At 56.8% G+C, this 16003-nt stretch overlaps 1 protein-coding gene across 3 annotated transcripts; it reads left to right on the plus strand.

Annotated features, from left to right (window-relative positions):
* The first annotated feature begins 22 nt into the window (after window positions 1-22).
* PI16 (peptidase inhibitor 16) lies at window positions 23-10260 on the plus strand. 3 transcript variants are annotated; one of them, XM_080367236.1, is made up of 7 exons: window positions 23-301; window positions 985-1101; window positions 2544-3051; window positions 5560-5778; window positions 6384-6493; window positions 7250-7338; window positions 7782-10260. In XM_080367236.1, exons 3-7 carry the CDS (start codon window positions 2899-2901, stop codon window positions 10106-10108), a joined length of 2898 nt encoding a protein of 965 aa, XP_080223362.1. In that variant the 5' UTR covers window positions 23-301; window positions 985-1101; window positions 2544-2898; the 3' UTR covers window positions 10109-10260. The 3 variants fall into 3 exon arrangements, with proteins under 3 accessions (XP_080223362.1, XP_080223361.1, XP_080223360.1); XM_080367234.1 differs by lacking the exons at window positions 23-301; window positions 985-1101 and adding an exon at window positions 3240-4936 and having other exon boundaries at window positions 2977-3051; XM_080367235.1 differs by lacking the exons at window positions 23-301; window positions 985-1101 and having other exon boundaries at window positions 1954-3051.
* Window positions 10261-16003: the final 5743 nt, after the last annotated feature.

Below are 16003 nucleotides of genomic sequence, written 5' to 3' on the forward strand. Positions count from 1 at the left end.
AGCAGAAAGGTCATTTTGAGTGAAAAGTCAGGATGCTTCTGTTTGGGAAACGTCAAAAGAAACACTTTGGAAAATGTTTTGTCAATTCAGCCTGGTTCCCTAAACAAAGTTGATGCAACAGCTCTTTTCTTCCCAACAACAATCTCCGTCCTTCCTTCCCAATTGTTCCGGCCAACCCTTCAGGGGCAGAAGAAGATAAACTCCTCCAGAGCTCGTCAAAACAGGCGAAGCGAGGAGAGAAGGATCCAGCCACTACCGAGGCGATGCCGGAGAAGCCCCGCTGGAGACCCTCAAGCGGTGGGTCAGTAGGAAAGGAGGGTTTCTCACTTCCCCAGCGCAGAGTTGTGCCTTCCCGGAGCCCACCGGCCCTGAGCCCGACGCCGCACCCCCTCGGGTGCTGCCATGGGGGTCCCCTCTCCCGCGCTGAGGCTGCCGGCTCCCGGGGGGGTGGCGGAGGGGCTGTTCCGTGAGTGAGCCGGAGGAAAGCTGCATTCCTCACGCGCTTACCTAATGCCGGCTGGACACGAGCTTCTCGGCTCCAGGGTGGGGCTTGGACCCTGCGCTGTTAATCTCGAGGCTTCAGACGTTGGCTCCAAAAACAGCCGTCGGGGCAGGTTGGGGAGTTGACAAACGGCCCCGCGCCCCCTCTGCCAGCAGCCGCGCCTGACCTTGCCGAGTGCATCGGCTGTTCCTCACGTTTCCCCGGGAGCCACGCGCCTGGGTTGTGGCTCCTCCGGGGCTGTTTTCCCCACAAGCACCGTGTGTCCCATTTTCCTTATTCCTTGCTGCTGCGCTACCTCCGGCCAGGCTTAGCCAGGATGCTGCAGTGCCGGGGGCGATGGGGGGCTTGGCCCTTCACCTCCCCACCTCGCTTGCAGAGAGCAGTACGTGCGTTGGGGTCTTCTCAGCACTGCCTTGCTCCTCGCCAGCCAGGGCCCCGTGAGCTGGCCAGCAGGAGCTGCAGCCAACGTGGGTCCTTTCTAGATGTTTCTCCAGGTCTCCAGAGATGCAGCAGCAGAGCAGTTGAGGTGTCTCATGATGGAGACAGGTTTGCCTTGACCCAGACTCCTTAGCAATACACGGGGGCCCCAGTGTGACCAGGTGAGTTGAGGATCGCCCGTCGAGGTGTCACCCTCAGACCCTGCTTGCAGAAATTGTTCCACTCTTGAGAGTATGGCAGAGCCAGGACCTAACGAAGGAGAAGGTAAGGTGCTGAGGTAAGAGATTTGGGGGGCAGCAGGAGAGCTGTTGTGGTAAGAGGGGTGATCAGCATGGTCCAAAGCAACAGGAAAGATGGCAAAGCGCTGCCTGGGGAGCCAGGAGGGGAGAGGGGGAGGCAGAGCCGACAGCGTGTGATTAACTTGGCTCTGCCGGCCAGAGCTGCCCACCCGCTGATCCGAATAGCCTGCGATCCCCGAAGGAGCTCCTGGAGCAGAGCCGGGGCGGTTGCACAATCGCAGATGGGGAGGAAGAGGCTGCAGGGCTGGAGGGTCCCTGCGGGGCAGGCTGGAGGGTCTCCACAGGGCGGGCTGGAGGGTCCCTGTGGGGCGGGATGGGGGGGGGCTGGAGGGTTTCTGCGGGGCAGGCTCGAGGGTCTCTGTGGGGGGGGCTGGAGGGTCTCCATGGGGCGGGCTGGAGGATCTCTATGGGGCAGGCTGGAGGGTCTCTATGGGGGGGGCTGGAGGGTCCCCACGGGGCGGGATGGAGGGTCTCTAGGGGGGAGGGGCTGGAGGGTTTCTGCAGGGCAGGCTGGAGGGTCTCCACGGGGCGGGCTGGAGGGTCTCCATGGGGCGGGCTGGAGGATCTCTATGGGGAGGGCTGGAGGGTCTCTATGGGGAGGGCTGGAGGGTCTCTATGGGGAGGGCTGGAGGGTCTCCACAGGGTGGGCTGGAGGGTCTCTATGGGGCAGGCTGGAGGGTCTCTATGGGGAGGGCTGGAGGGTCTCTATGGGGCAGGCTGGAGGGTCTCCACGGGGTGGGCTGGAGGATCTCTATGGGGCAGGCTGGAGGGTCCCTGTGGGGCGGGATGGAGGGTCTCCATGGGGCAGGCTGGAGGGTCCCTGTGGGACCGGCTCCATGGCGGTGCGGTCCAGGCCACCCGATGCTGAGCCCTGAGGAGGGGGCACAGCCTGTCCCCACACAGCCCCTGCTCGGGGCGCTCCAGCCGGCAGCGACAGACTCTCAGCCCCCCCTTTTCTGGGGCAATTTCAGCTGTTCTTCTCCTGCTTAGGTGGCACAGGGAAGGGGCATCAACCCTCTGCTTGCTCCCCGCTTCCCAGCAGGCTGGGGGAGCCCCGGGGGGGCCATTCCTCAGCCCCCCGCTGCTTCCCCCCAGTGCGGCCAGCGTGGATGTGGGGCTGGGCGAGGTGGGCTCTGGCTCCCAGCTGGGGAGTCGCTGGAAACTCTTCTCAGCGGCTGCATCTTGCTGCCTTCGTTTCTAGACGCAGCTGCGTTCCAGGGACAGGGGAGGACCCTTGTGTAAAACAGGGCTTTGCTGGTTGCTTAGGGATGATGATGATTATTATTATTATTATTACAATTTAGGAGAAAAGGGACGGGGGTAGAAGAGAGGACCCACAACCGGGGGTAAGGGGATGCCTGACGTTCGGAGCAGCAGAGGTTTAGGTGAAAAATGCCAACCCAGGGATGATGATTCAGGCGCGGGGTCTGCCTGGGGGAGTGGACCCTGCGTGCTCGTTGGCACCGGCCATGCTGCTGCCTCTCCATCAAGGCCGATATGTGAGATGGGTGTGTACCGCGTGGCTCCGAAACTCCACTCTAATAAAGAAATACATTTCCTCCCCGATCTTCAAGCTGTTGGGTGTTCCTTGCTTTTGGGAGGTGCTTTAAATCCGACTGCCAGAGCCGTGGGCTGCTAAGAGCAGAAGCTGGCTGCACGATGCTGAGCTCAGGTCTTCCTCCTGCGTTCCTGTTGCTCACAGCGCTGGAGCTGAGCTGGTCCCTGAGTGATGAAGAAAAGAAGATCATCTTGGATGGGCATAACAAATACCGCTCCCAGGTGTCTCCCCCTGCTATGGATATGCTGAAGATGGTAAGTGGCTTTTGCTGCAGAGACGTGCAGAAGGTGTTTGCGCAGTGCAAGCCTCTATCCTAATGCCAGGAGGGATGGGGGTTTGCTCTAGGGGAGGCAGAGCGCTCCTCGTGTGGGGTTACAGCTGGGCATCCCTGGAGGGGTTCCCCAAATCCCCTCTGAAGAGATGAGTTTTCTTTCATCTATAGAGTCGTCTTTGATGGTTTCTGGGAGTTCCTCAGTGGGATGCGAGCCCCTTGGTGGTCTGTGTGAAAGCAAAGCAGCTCTCACTCGCTGAGTGCCCGCTGGGGCCCCTTGCCACGGGGAGGACAGGCCGGTGAGACTTTGCCATGAGCTGGTGCCATGGGCTGGAGGGAGGAATCCTGCTGCGGGGCATCGCCTGCTGCGTGGTGTTCACCTTTGCAGGTGAACAAGGAGGGAACGGCAACGTCAAACACGACGACCATTCCATTATTTGAGCTTTCCACCATGCTCCTAATGCTCACTGTGCCTTGCACACGGCTGTCTTGGGGGTGGGGGATCCCCCTTTTTGCTTGGGGAAACAGTCAGATGCCCACCATCACATGTGGTTCAGTGGGAGCAAACCCGAGCTCTCGAGCTGACGCTGCTTTTTGTCTTCGCATCCTTGATTTGATTAAGACTTGCCTATCGTGTTGTATCTTGTACCACGCGTGGTTTTTCTCACTGTTAACAGAACTTGTGGAGGAGAAGGACTGTTTAGTGTGGATAGCTGGGGTGCTTTCCTCTTGTGGTGCTTGGAGGAGACCTCCCTGCCTGGCCCAAATGTTGCCCAGGCTGAATTAGACCTTTGTGGGCTGGTAGACGAGAACTTGCCAACTAAATGAAGCAAGAAGTGATATGTAGGTGTAGGAGGGTCTGACTGCTGACTTCGGGCTCGAAGGGGATGGAGCCAGAACCCTAAGCACCATGAACCCGCGGGCACCCACTGGAGCAAGGCACAGAAAACTGGGAAACTGGGAGTAGAAGAGCTTTGGAGGCAAAGTCTTAGAGCAAGCCTGAGGGAAACGATCTCGCAGGGTCCTGAAGTCAGCAGCAACCCTGAGCCTGTGCCTGCTGCTCCCAGCTGGACTGCGTGCTCTGGGATGCTCCCTCCGCAGCGTTGCTTTGCTCCTGCTTAAACACCCAGGACCCCCGCTTGTGCTCTGGAGCTTTTTGTTGTTGTTGTCATCTTTTGTTTTGGTTTTTTTTTCTGTTTTGTGGTTTGTTTTTTTTTTTTTTGGAAGCACAACAAATGTTTAGCTTACAGCAGCCCCGATGATTTCTCGGTAGAGGTTTTCGATGAGAGCATCGTCCTCGCCTCCCTCCCGGGATGTTTGCTTGGGCTGCCTTCGCCTCCAAGTTCACCTGCTGCCATGGCACCGTGCCCAGCTGAGGTCACCCCGTTTGGGACACGGCTCTGGTTGCTGTGGAAATAGTTAAGCGCTGGGGGGATACGTAGCCTAAAGCCCCGTTTCTAGTTTTTAATGAGGCAAACCCTGCAGGTGTGAGTTGCCCCTTTACGCAGCCCAGCTCCGTGCCAGAGGGATGCACGCTCCCCAAACTGGGTTTCCAGCCATCGCTGTCACGCTGGCCCAGGGCCACCGCGGGAGGTCAACCAGCACTGTGCCCCCATCCAGACATTTCGGTGTTCCCTTCCCCCCTAGCCCCTTAGCACTGCTGCTCCATGGCGTGTCCTCCCCCGCTCAGCACCCCGATGGTGACGTGCCCTGCACCAGGACCCTGTCCCTCGCTGGATCCAGCCCTGGCTCCGAATGGGGGGATCCCCCCCAGGACGCGCTGTTGGCCGGGCTGCCTTCCAGCCCGCGGCAGAAGCAAAGCGGCTGTCTCCATCAAATGGCACGAGGACGGGCCAAACAGCTGCAGCGTAGGATTCCCCGTGTGCCTCCTCGCGAGAAAACCTCCTCCACCTCCTCCTCCTCCTCCTCCTCCTCCTCCTCCTCCTGCATATCAGTGTGGCCGGTGGGCTCAGCTGGCAGCGGGTGTGTGTGTGTGTGTGTGGGGGGGGGGGGGGCTGGCTCTTGGCACGCAGCCAGCGGCCGCCTCTCAGATCCAGGCGAGCAGATGATGTTCCCCAGGAGCGCGTGCTCCCAGCGTCTGTGCAGCTGCTGGGGGGGATGCGCCCCGCTCTCCTCCCATCCCCACCCTGATCAAAGAGGGGTGCCCCCAAGCCCCCTCCTGCGTGGCCTGGGGTGAGTTTCCTCCCTGTGACCACCCGACTTCACGGTTGGTCCACACTGAGCTGAGGATGCTCCGCGATGACGTTAGACGTGCCTGGGGTCGTGAGAGTCGCGCTGATGCGCTGACCTGCTCCTCTTTGAGCTGACGGTGGAGCTCCCCTCTCCTGAGGGCCGTGTTGGGCAGGGATTTGAATTTTGCGTGTCAATGGGGAAACGGTGGCCAGAGAGCCCAGGGGTGCTGGGTACGTGTCCTTTTGGTGTCAGAGAGCCCAGTGTCCCTCTCTGGGCGCTGACGCTGAGCTCCTTTCAGAGCTGGGACGCAGAGCTGGAGGCCTTTGCTCAAGCCTACGCAGAGAAGTGCATCTGGGACCACAACAAGGAGAGGGGCCGACGGGGGGAAAACCTCTTCGCTATGGCCCCAACCCTGGACCTGGAATTTGCCGTGGAAGACTGGAACGGGGAGGAGAAATACTACAACCTGACAACTTCCACGTGTGTCCCCGGGCAGATGTGTGGCCACTACACCCAGGTACCGGGTGGTGGTGGGGAGGGATGGGGCTGTTGGGAAAGGAGCTGTACCAGAGCCCCAGCTTCTCCCAGAGTCCTTGCAAAGGAGCCGGGTGGGAATCACGGTGACGCAGGGGGACCCAGGCACGGTCAGCCACAGGGACAGCCGTGAGCAGCCTTTTGGAGAAGACCTTTTTTTTAAACATGCTCTGCAGCCCAGGTCATGCTGAGCAGAGGTGGGTGCCAGCTTGTCTTAGGCAGAGATGGCTGAGTCTTGGGTGGGAGCAAGGAGGAGCAGAGACGGTGGTGGCAAATGTGAGGATGGATGGATGGGGGGTGCCAGGACCAAAGCGGAGGTGGTGATGCTCTACCTGGGCAGACTATGTGGTAGGAAAGCTGTGGCATATAGGAACGTGGGCTGCAGCCCTAGGTTGAGAGGTGGTCCAGGCAGCAGCAGGATCCTGAATGCTGGAGCAACGTGGGGATGTGGGATCTGGGGCCCACGTGAAGAGATGAAGGGGCTGTTGGTGTAGTGACAGAGAAGCCTTCAAGGCCAGGGCACAGGTTGCCCACAGGACATCTACCTTCACCCAACCACTTCACCTTCACCCTCTATCTTTGTCTTAGGTGGTCTGGGCAAGCACACATCAGATCGGCTGTGGGGCAAAGTTTTGTGAGAAGATCGATGGAATCGAAACAGAGGACATGTACCTGCTTGTTTGCAACTATTATCCCCCGTAAGTCCCACACCTCACACAGCTTGGTGGGTTTCGGTGCTGGAAATGTCCTCGTAGCAGAGCAGGATTTGGCCTTGCTCAGAAGTAAAAGCAAAGCAATTCCAAGAAAGGTTTTTGTTATCTTGGGCTGGTCTCGGAGGAAGGAAGGGTTGTCTGGTGATCCTCGCCCGCGATTGCCACTGCCGAGGTCTGCCTCAGCTCCTGGCACTGACGCGGGGAGGGACGTTCCCCCCCCAGGACCTGCCCAGAGCTGATGTCGCAGTAGCCGAGGGTACAAACTCCCTGCTCCTCCCCACCAGGAGCAGCGGTCACCTGGGGTGGAGAAGCCCGTTTGCACCAGCAGGAAGGGTTGGACGTGGGAGGAGAGGTGGGTTCCCGCTTGCAGAGCCCTGGGACTTCCCCTGGGGACCAGGTGCTTGGAGCTGGTGACACCAAGAGCAGCCATCACCTGCAGACCTTCTTAGGGGTCCGGAGGAGGAGGGAGACAAGGACACTTGTCCGAATGCCCACCCACTGCTCTCTTCTAAAGGGTGGTGGAGAATCTGGTCCTTGGAGCTGCCTCCCTGGTTTTAGCAGCCTTGGGGGCAGGTTGTGGAGTAACCAGCGCTGACAGCCTGGGGCAGGAGACCAAGACCTGGTTTTTACGTGAAACCCGAGTTCTGCCCTGGCCGGGATACGCCAGCTGAGTCAGACCCCTCTTTGGGATGGGCGCTTCCCCCCCTCACGCCTTCCTTTTCTTGGTGTCTTCTGCCACAGGGGTAACATGAAAGGCCGAAAGCCGTACAGGGAAGGACCCTCGTGCTCGCAGTGTCCCGAGGGCAGAGTCTGCGTCAACTCCTTGTGCGGTGAGTGAAGCAAAGCGGCGCGTGGCCCCTGACAGGCTACTGGGACCCAGACCCCTGGGTTGGGGGTCCAAGCTCTGAACCCCCCTGGAGCTATCAGGAAGCCCTGGACCCACAGTTCCAGGGCTGGAGCGTGAGACGTCAGGTGCGACGGCAGCCCCTGGGACAGGTCAGCTGCCTGGAGACGAGGAGGGTCGGACGAGGACCTCGTGCCCCCTTAGCCAGCAAGTTTTGCCCCATGAGGATGCCCCTTGAGGGGCAGAAGGTTGCGTGAGGGAGTAGAGATGTCTCCAGGTTGGGAGCCCCAGAGTGAGGGATGCTCCAGGGTGACCGGAGAGGGGTCAGCTGCTGCTTCACCCCCCACTGCTTTCTGCTGGCCCTGCTCAGTGCAGGAGATCCGCTGAGGACCCCAGCCCTAACCCATGGCACTTTTCGTCTCTCACCAGAACCCACAGTAGAAGAGACCACTCCAGCCTCTGTGACAGCAAAGGCAAGCCCACCCACCCCAACCACAGCCATGCCAAAACCCACAACCACAGCCAAGCCAAAACCCACACCACCAGTGCCCACCACAACCAAGCCGAGACCCACAACCACACTTCCAACCACAACCCCAGCCACGCCACCACCCACAACTACAATCCCAGCCACAGCCAAGCCAAAACCCACCACCACACTCCCAACCACAACCACAGCCACGCTCCCAACCACAACCAAGCCCAAACCTGCAACCACGCTCCCAGCCACAGCCAAGCCAAGACCCACAACCATGGTTCCAACCACAGCCAAGCCAAGACCCACAACCATGGTTCCAACCACAGCCAAGCCAAAACCCGCAACACTAGCACCCATCACAATGACAGCCAAGCCAAAACCTGCCACCACACTCCCAATGACAACCCCAGCCAAGCCAAAACCTGCAACACCAGCAGCCACCACAGCCATGGCCAAGCCAAAACCCACCAAGCCAGCACCCACCACTACTGCTGCCAAGCCAAAGCCCACCATGCTAACAACCACCGCACCAAAGCCCACCACAACAACTCCTACCACTAAGCCAATGCCCACCACACCAAAACCCACCACAACCACAGCCAAGCCAACGCCCACCACACCAAAACCCACCACAGCCACCACTACAGCCAAGCCAACGCCCACCACACCAAAACCCACCACAGCCACCACTACAGCCAAGCCAATGCCCACCACACCAAAACCCACCACAACCACAGCCAAGCCAATGCCCACCACACCAAAACCCACCACAGCCACCACTACAGCCAAGCCAATGCCCACCACACCAAAACCCACCACAACCACAGCCAAGCCAGCACCCACCACACCAAAACCCCCCACAACCACAGCCAAGCCAATGCCCACCACACCAAAACCCACCACAACCACAGCCAAGCCAATGCCCACCACACCAAAACCCACCACAGCCACCACTACAGCCAAGCCAATGCCCACCACACCAAAACCCACCACAACCACAGCCAAGCCAGCACCCACCACACCAAAACCCCCCACAACCACAGCCAAGCCAATGCCCACCACACCAAAACCCACCACAACCACAGCCAAGCCAATGCCCACCACACCAAAACCCACCACAGCCACCACTACAGCCAAGCCAATGCCCACCACACCAAAACCCACCACAACCACAGCCAAGCCAATGCCCACCACACCAAAACCCACCACAGCCACCACTACAGCCAGGCCAACACCCACCACAACTATGGCCAAGCCAAAACCCACCACAGCCACCACTATAGCCAAGCCAGCACCCACCACACCAAAAACCACCACAGCTACCACTACCACCAAGCCAACACCCACCACACCAAAACCCACCACAACGATGGGCACATCAAAGCCTACCACAACCACCACTCCAGACAAGCCATCACCCACCACCACTGCAGCCGAGCCAACACCTGCTGCTACAACACCGGCAAAGCCAAAACCCACCACTACAACACCAGCACCCACCACAGCAGCAAAGACACAACCACAAACTTCCACAACCACAAAGCCAGAACCCCCTGAAACAGAACGATCCAGTCCTACTGAGGCAACGGGGCTGACTCTTTCTTTTGAGCCCTCATTAGACCTGGATTATAAAGCATCTCCAGAAGCAGAGGTAGACGCTCGAGGGTCTGTTAGCCCCTTAACCACAGAGGATCCAGCCTTATTAGAAAGCCCAGCCTTCAGCCCCAAACCAGTCCCAGAAACGAATACAGGTGTCAAAGAGGATGGGAAGGAGAAATCGACCTTCTCCAGTCCACCTCCATCCCTCACCCAGGTAGTTCCAGACATCAGGTTAGGTTTCAATAAAGCTGAGCTCATAACCCCCTCAAAGTCAGTGGTCTTCAGCCCCGAAGAGCCCACCTTCTTGCGCTTAACATCATCTTCCAAAGAAAAAAAAGGGCAGAGCCCTGCTTTCCAGACCTCCCTCTCAGGTAAGGTAATTGTGGGGTCTGTCCTGGCATGGACCCTCAGATGTTCGGTGATCCCCAAGCAGCATGGAGAGCGCTTGGGAGGACCCAGTATTGCACTGGTCCTCTGGATCCTCCTCTCGTCTGTGGCACCGAGCCTTCCCCTCACTCTTTTCTCTAACACTGAAAGGGACCGGTTGGATGTCTCGCTCGTGAAGCATGGTTCTGTTTACAGCCTGCTCCCCACTAACGCACCAGCCCCCGCTGGATCTGTGCACTGCTGCCTCGCACCTCCCAGTGTCTTGGTGCACGTCACTGATGGAGCTGCATGAGCGGGAGTTCCTCTGTTGTCCACATCTTCACCTCTAATTCCATGTTTTCTTCTCTTCTGCCAGCAGGTGCCCTGGACACCGAAGAACCGGAGACAAACTCAGATCAGACAAGCATGGATCAGCCTACGGCTGGAGCCCCCAGTACCTGCTTGGGGCTTTCATTCCTCCTCCTACCCAGTGTCATCCTGGTGGGCCTTCTGCTTTGAATGGTCTTTCTCGGCTGTCCCTGCACCAGTCACCAAGGCTTTCTTCAGCGTTGGTAGTTCCACAGCCATGGTGGGCTTGGGAGACACCATGGACAATTCAGGTTGACACTCTCTTCTTATGCTGCCTTATCTGCTCCAGCCCCGACAAGCCAAGGGCAGCTGGCAGTCCCATGGGAACTTGGTCCCCTTCCTGAAGAGACCCAAGGGCAGGAGGGTCTGACATAATGCTGGTGACCTTGGATGCTTCTCCTTTCCTCCCAGCCAGCCTGGGCTTCTGGTCCGTTTCCAGACTGGAAGTGATGAGCTATCCCACCCACCTGTGTGGCTGGCAGGCCCCGCTGCACCGTGTCCCCAGGGAAAGCAGAATGACTTGGAAACCCGAGTGGCGATGAGACATGGTCATTGGGTTTGGTGTTTGTAGCTGAGACGTGGTGGTTTGGTCTTTGTCAGAATGAGTTTCCAACAAAAATGCTCTTTTCCCTTCCTGATGTGCCTGTTCATCTCAGTTTTGGAGAAGTTTCATCTCTTCCCTTTTTGTCCAGAAAGAGTGGCTTTGCTTTTTTTTTTCTCCCCCCACAGGAGAGGATTTTATTTTCCCTTCCTGGTTCTAGTATATGGCCAGTACTACCCAGATGTACTCCTTTCTCCTCCTCACACCCCTCGGCCCTTGCCTTCTTCCTCTCTTCTGCCCTGTGCCGCATGTACCCATTCCACAGTTAGTCCATTGCCACCACTTTATTTTACGCGTGTGCCTGCACCTGGGTGCATCATGCACAGAAGAAAAACCTTCAGCGCTAAAGAGGAGTTACGGGCTCCTTCACGCAGCTTTCTTCTGCATGGCTTCCTTCCTTGCGTAACTGCAGTGTATTTGAATTTAGATGCAGATCCCAGCTGACATATAATTTGCGTGTGGTGGAACCTGGTCCAGGAGCAACAAGTCATCACACGTGCTGGTACAATTTGAGCTCAAGAGAGACGAGTGAATGGTGACAGAGGTTACCAGCGGTTCCAGGACTTGTTGCAGGGCTGCTTTCACTGTCTGGGACACTGTGGTTTATTGCCCCATGTCTCTGCTCCCTTCACTGGAAGGTTCCCAGTAAGGTGTGTTGGATATGTGATGAGCTTTGCGGAGCGGTGGAAGGGACTAGGTGATACAGTCCCTTCTCTGGTTGTTGCATCCCTTGATTTCTTAAACAGATGAGGTGGAGAATGACCTGAAGGCAAATATTTGTGTCCTCCTCCACGATGCTGTGTCCTGTGCATCCCCAGAGCATGCACTGAATAAATCCTGTTGTAAAAGCCTGTTGTGGGGCGTGTAGTGTCTCGCTGGGGGATCCAGAGGCCAGGGACCTGCTTATTCTATCTATAAAATATTCTTGAGCGTGTGCTTATGCAGAATTACTCCTGGAGGTGCTGAAGGGGGTGTGGGTTCGGCTTTCCAAAAGCGTCCAGGGGCCAGTTTTTGCAAGGTTGCAACTTAATGTTTTTAAACCTGTGTAAAAGCAGCAGGAGGTGGAGATGATCGAGGATGATGTAGGGAATGTTCCCCGAGCCCCCAGCTGAGTGCAAAGCAGAGATGTGTCCCCGCCAGGAATTTTTGGTCAAGGAAAGCAAGAGGAAGAGAAGTTGGAGGAAAAAAGAAAGAGATCAAAAGGGGGGCTGGAGCGTTTCTGGTTCCCTCTTTTAAGAGGTCCAGCAGCCAGCCTCTCCCGCCCCCAAACACACAATTTTTCACCTTCACAGCAGAGAAAGATGCTAAATGCAAGTGTGTCCCCAGATCCTGTGTTTCTGCAGCATGTTTGCTGGAGAACATCACCTTCTCCAGTCCACCTCCACCCCTCAGCCAAGTAGTTCCAGACATCAGCGGATGAGCAGCACACGGGGAAAGGGTCTCGGCGAGGCACAAACTCGCAGCCCAGGAGCGATGCCGGGATCAGACCTTTGCTTTTTTTGCTTTTCCCCACCTTTCTGCCCCCGCTTTGCCCTGCAGCTCGGCATTTCCCTTCTCCCTGAAATCCTGCAGCAGGAGCCCAGCAGCACCAGCTCTCCTGCTGCAGGAAACCAGCTGGCTGCGGGGTTGTTTTAGGTCACGGTCACTGCCAGCCCTGCTAAATGGTGACCGGCAGATGGCGGTGGGAGAGACCCCGCAGAGAACTGGGCAGCTCCCAACTCGCTACGCAGAACCCTACGGAGAGTTTAGGGCTTTATTTAATCGCAAGCATCAGACGTAGTTAAGAATCAAATTAAAAACAACCTCATGCCCAGGTGCCGTGGTTGGCTGAGCTCCTGCTGCTGAGCTGCTCTTGGGGGGGTGGGGGGTGGGGGTGGGGGGCTGGAAATCCAGCCTTGGGTTAGGGACAGATCAAAATCCAGCCGGAGCAGCTGCGGTTCACCTGTTTAAGGGGTGAGGATTCTGGCAGGGATGAAGCTGCGAGAGCACTTCAGGACCAGGACGGTTTTTGTATCTGGGCGAAGAAGAACCTAGCCATTCACTCCCTACAAACAATAAAAAGAGCAGAAAAGCGTTTCTCCCCCCAGCAAAATCGGGGCATTTGGTCACCACCTGATTTTTTGCAATGCCGGATCCCCCACCCTGCTGAGAGCCACCACGGAGCTAGGAGCAACCGTGCTGCTGATTAACAGCATTAGCAGAAGCCCATCAAAATAATTCTAGGATTTAAATATTTTATCATTAATTTGGGGCTAATGAACCTTGTGAAAACTGTTGAGTTCTGTTTTCTTTGAGGTTTTGACTTCTGGAGACACGCAGTTGTGTAAGAACCTATTTATAGAGTTCCTTGTAACAGAAAATGCAAAACCAGAAGGGAAATCCCTTTTCCTCTTCCCTCTGCACCCCAGGGCAGCGGGGCTGAGCCCTGCCAGCACAGGCATTTGGGGTGGTTTGGATTAATCCTAAATTAGGGGGGGTCAGGGAAGGAGGGAAGGTGACAACATGGCAAGGGCAGGGTACGGCGTGGGGCACGGGGGAGGACACAAACCATTCAAGGGGGACTTTTGCAGCATTTCCACTCCATTTCTGGGGCTGGCATGAAGGATGCTCTGGCATCAGGGTGACCCAGCAGGCAGCTCCTTGGGGGTGGGGGTGGGAGGAAAGGAGCCAAGACCCTGGAAGAGATGCTGCCAGGTCCTGGCAGCCCCATGGCTGGGTGTGGTGGGAGGAGGAGAAGGTATTAACCATCAGCTGTGGTCAGTTGGGTTAAAATCATGGGATTTGTGGGGTTTATAAGGTCTGGCTGCTGCATTAGCCCCACCTGCCTGGTTCCTCTACCCCTGGGGCTTGTTTCCTACTGGGGAGAGGAACGTGCCTGCTGCTGGTTGAGGGAGAGGAGGTTGCTTAGCTCCCGCTCCTGAAGCTGACCTGAATAGGGTGAGTTGGAAGGATTGGGGTACGCATACACACCATCCTGGGGGATGTGCAGCTGGGGCTGTAATGCTGGTAGGACCGGCTAGCTGCCAGATACGCTCTCTGGGTGCTTGGGCTGAAAGTGTTCTTCTCCCACAGCGTCCCAGGTGTTGGCAGGGACCCACCTTTCTCAGTCGCTTTTCACCAAGGCAAGGTGCCTGCCCCTCCTTGCCATTGCAGCCAGTGATGGCATTGCTGCCAGAGGGGCTGCCCCGCTGAGATGCTCTGCGGGATCCTGGCCAGTGCGTTAGCCGGGTGCCCCAGACATCCGCACTTAGGAGCTCAGCCAGCCTGCTGACCCCCCTCCTGGGCAGGGGCTGCCCTTCCCTTGTACCAGCAAGGATCGGCGACGGTGAGTACTGCCTCGGCAGCTTTCTGAGCCCTAGTTGTGATTTATCGGAGACAAGGCGAGGGGTTGGTGGAGCCTGGAAGTCCCCATCTTCTGTGGCTGGTATCAAGAGTTACAAACACGCTTATAGCAAGGACCATCCAAGGTAGAGGGAAGCCCAAGCTGCAGCCCTTGAGCTGGCTGAGGGTGAGGAAGCAGGTTAGGGCTTGGTGGTAGGATTTGTGCTGACAGCCAGAACGGATGGTCTCCGCTGCCTGGCCAACCCGATCTGCCCTACATTCTCATCGTGCCCTGGCCGTGGCTTCCCTTTCACGCTCAGGGTTTTGGTCAAATGGAGAATCTGGCCAGCGACACACAGTCAGGAATGCTGGCCACCCCTCCAGAGGTCCCAATTCACCAGCCAAGCTGGCTCCAAGGCAGTAAAAAGACGCTGTTTTAAAAAAATCAAACCAAGTTTATTTTCAGAAGAGAATCTCTCCAGTAATTCACAGCTCCCAGCTCGCACAGTTTCACTGCTTGTGACTCTCTCGGTGGGAAGGGGCGGGGGGGGGGCTGAACTGGTTTCACTTGGGGGACACAGGATGAGTTCTTTACTAGGGGATACCTCTTACAGACGAAGTGGATATACCGCTCTGTTCCCATGCTTGTGGTGCTATTTTGGTACCTTCCAAGCAATTTGCGGGTAGGAGCCCTGCCCCTTAGCAAGCAGCTTGAGGATAATAACGCGTCTAAGAGGACTAAGCTGTAGTTTCGCACAGCAAGTTGCCAGGACGGCTGAAGAGCCAGATTTATGGAGAGAGGACTGCATTCCTTCGCCGCTAGACACTGCGGCATCCCCACCCACCAGCTGTTGCCCAGCCTGAGGAAGTCATATCCCAGCCCTGCTGCATCTACGCCCCATCCCAAGAAGCGGAGAAGCCTTAAGCTGCTTCATTCTGGGGAGTCCCATGGCCCAAGCAATCGGGTCTGGGTCTCGCTCTGTGTTTGGTCAGGGTGAAATTTCAGGCCTCCAATTTCTTTTTGCAGCTCGCTTCCTCCCGGTTCATCTGAGAAGGTGTCCTCTGCTTGCCCTCACGCCCCAATGTCTCAGATCTCGCGCTTCTCCCTAACAGTGGGATGGCAGTGATAACGGCCTGAGATGTCCTCCAGCCCTGATCGTGTCACAGCTCCGCTTATGGTCCTGATCCTACTTACTTTTGAATATGGCAGAGGAATAGTCCCATCTGCTCCTAAGAGAAGAAATAACAACTCCCTGACCCTTGTCAAGCACCAGAGCTCTGCAGCGTTCTGTCTTCTCGTATGCCTGTTGTCAGATGACAGTGCTACCTGCCTGGGAGAACCCAGAAAGATTAGGACTTGCTCCCTTGGGATCACATCTCTTCCCCACCTGTCTCCCCTCTAGGACAAGGTGTTAGTCTGAAACATTGGCTTATTCTGTGCAAAAACACAGGAGCCCTAATGTCCTCGCCAGGATTTGCATATAAGTGGGTTAGGCTGATACGGATTATCAAGTCAGAAAGAACCACCCTCTACCATGGGAGAGCTGGGAAGTTGTCCAAAACGGAATGTGTTTCCTGAGTAGGGGCCAAACAGCCAAATCTGATCGGCTCCCAAGGCTTTGAGTCCACGGGCTAAGCTTGCTCTTGGAGCCAGTTCTTAACCCAGACTTCGGAACTGGGCACAACAAACTTAAAATCGCAAGCTCAGATCAATCTGCTTTGTACCAAAGTATCTAATCCCCTCCAGACTTGAGGGAAGACCAGAAAAGAACAGCGCGCTTAAAACCTCTACAACGTGAGCCCATCTCCTGAAAGAAGAAAAGGAGAGAAAAAGAAAAAAAAAAAAAAAAAGACTAGAACGGAACACTAGGAGCTGATGCACCAACTCATTTCATTGTTTCTCTTGCACCCGTTAAA

The sequence above is a fragment of the Falco punctatus genome (assembly GCF_963210335.1).
Source record: "Falco punctatus genome assembly, chromosome: 17".
In the NCBI taxonomy this organism is placed as follows: Eukaryota; Metazoa; Chordata; class Aves; order Falconiformes; family Falconidae; genus Falco; species Falco punctatus.

Coding starts and splice junctions, on each gene's coding strand:
- PI16 (XM_080367234.1), top strand. CDS start 4,736: ATGGCGTGTCCTCCCCCGCTCAGCACCCCGATGGTGACGTGCCCTGCA. Junction 5,779..6,383: donor TGTGTGGCCACTACACCCAG/GTACCGGGTGGT, acceptor TCTTTGTCTTAG/GTGGTCTGGGCAAGCACACA. Junction 7,339..7,781: donor CTGCGTCAACTCCTTGTGCG/GTGAGTGAAGCA, acceptor GTCTCTCACCAG/AACCCACAGTAGAAGAGACC.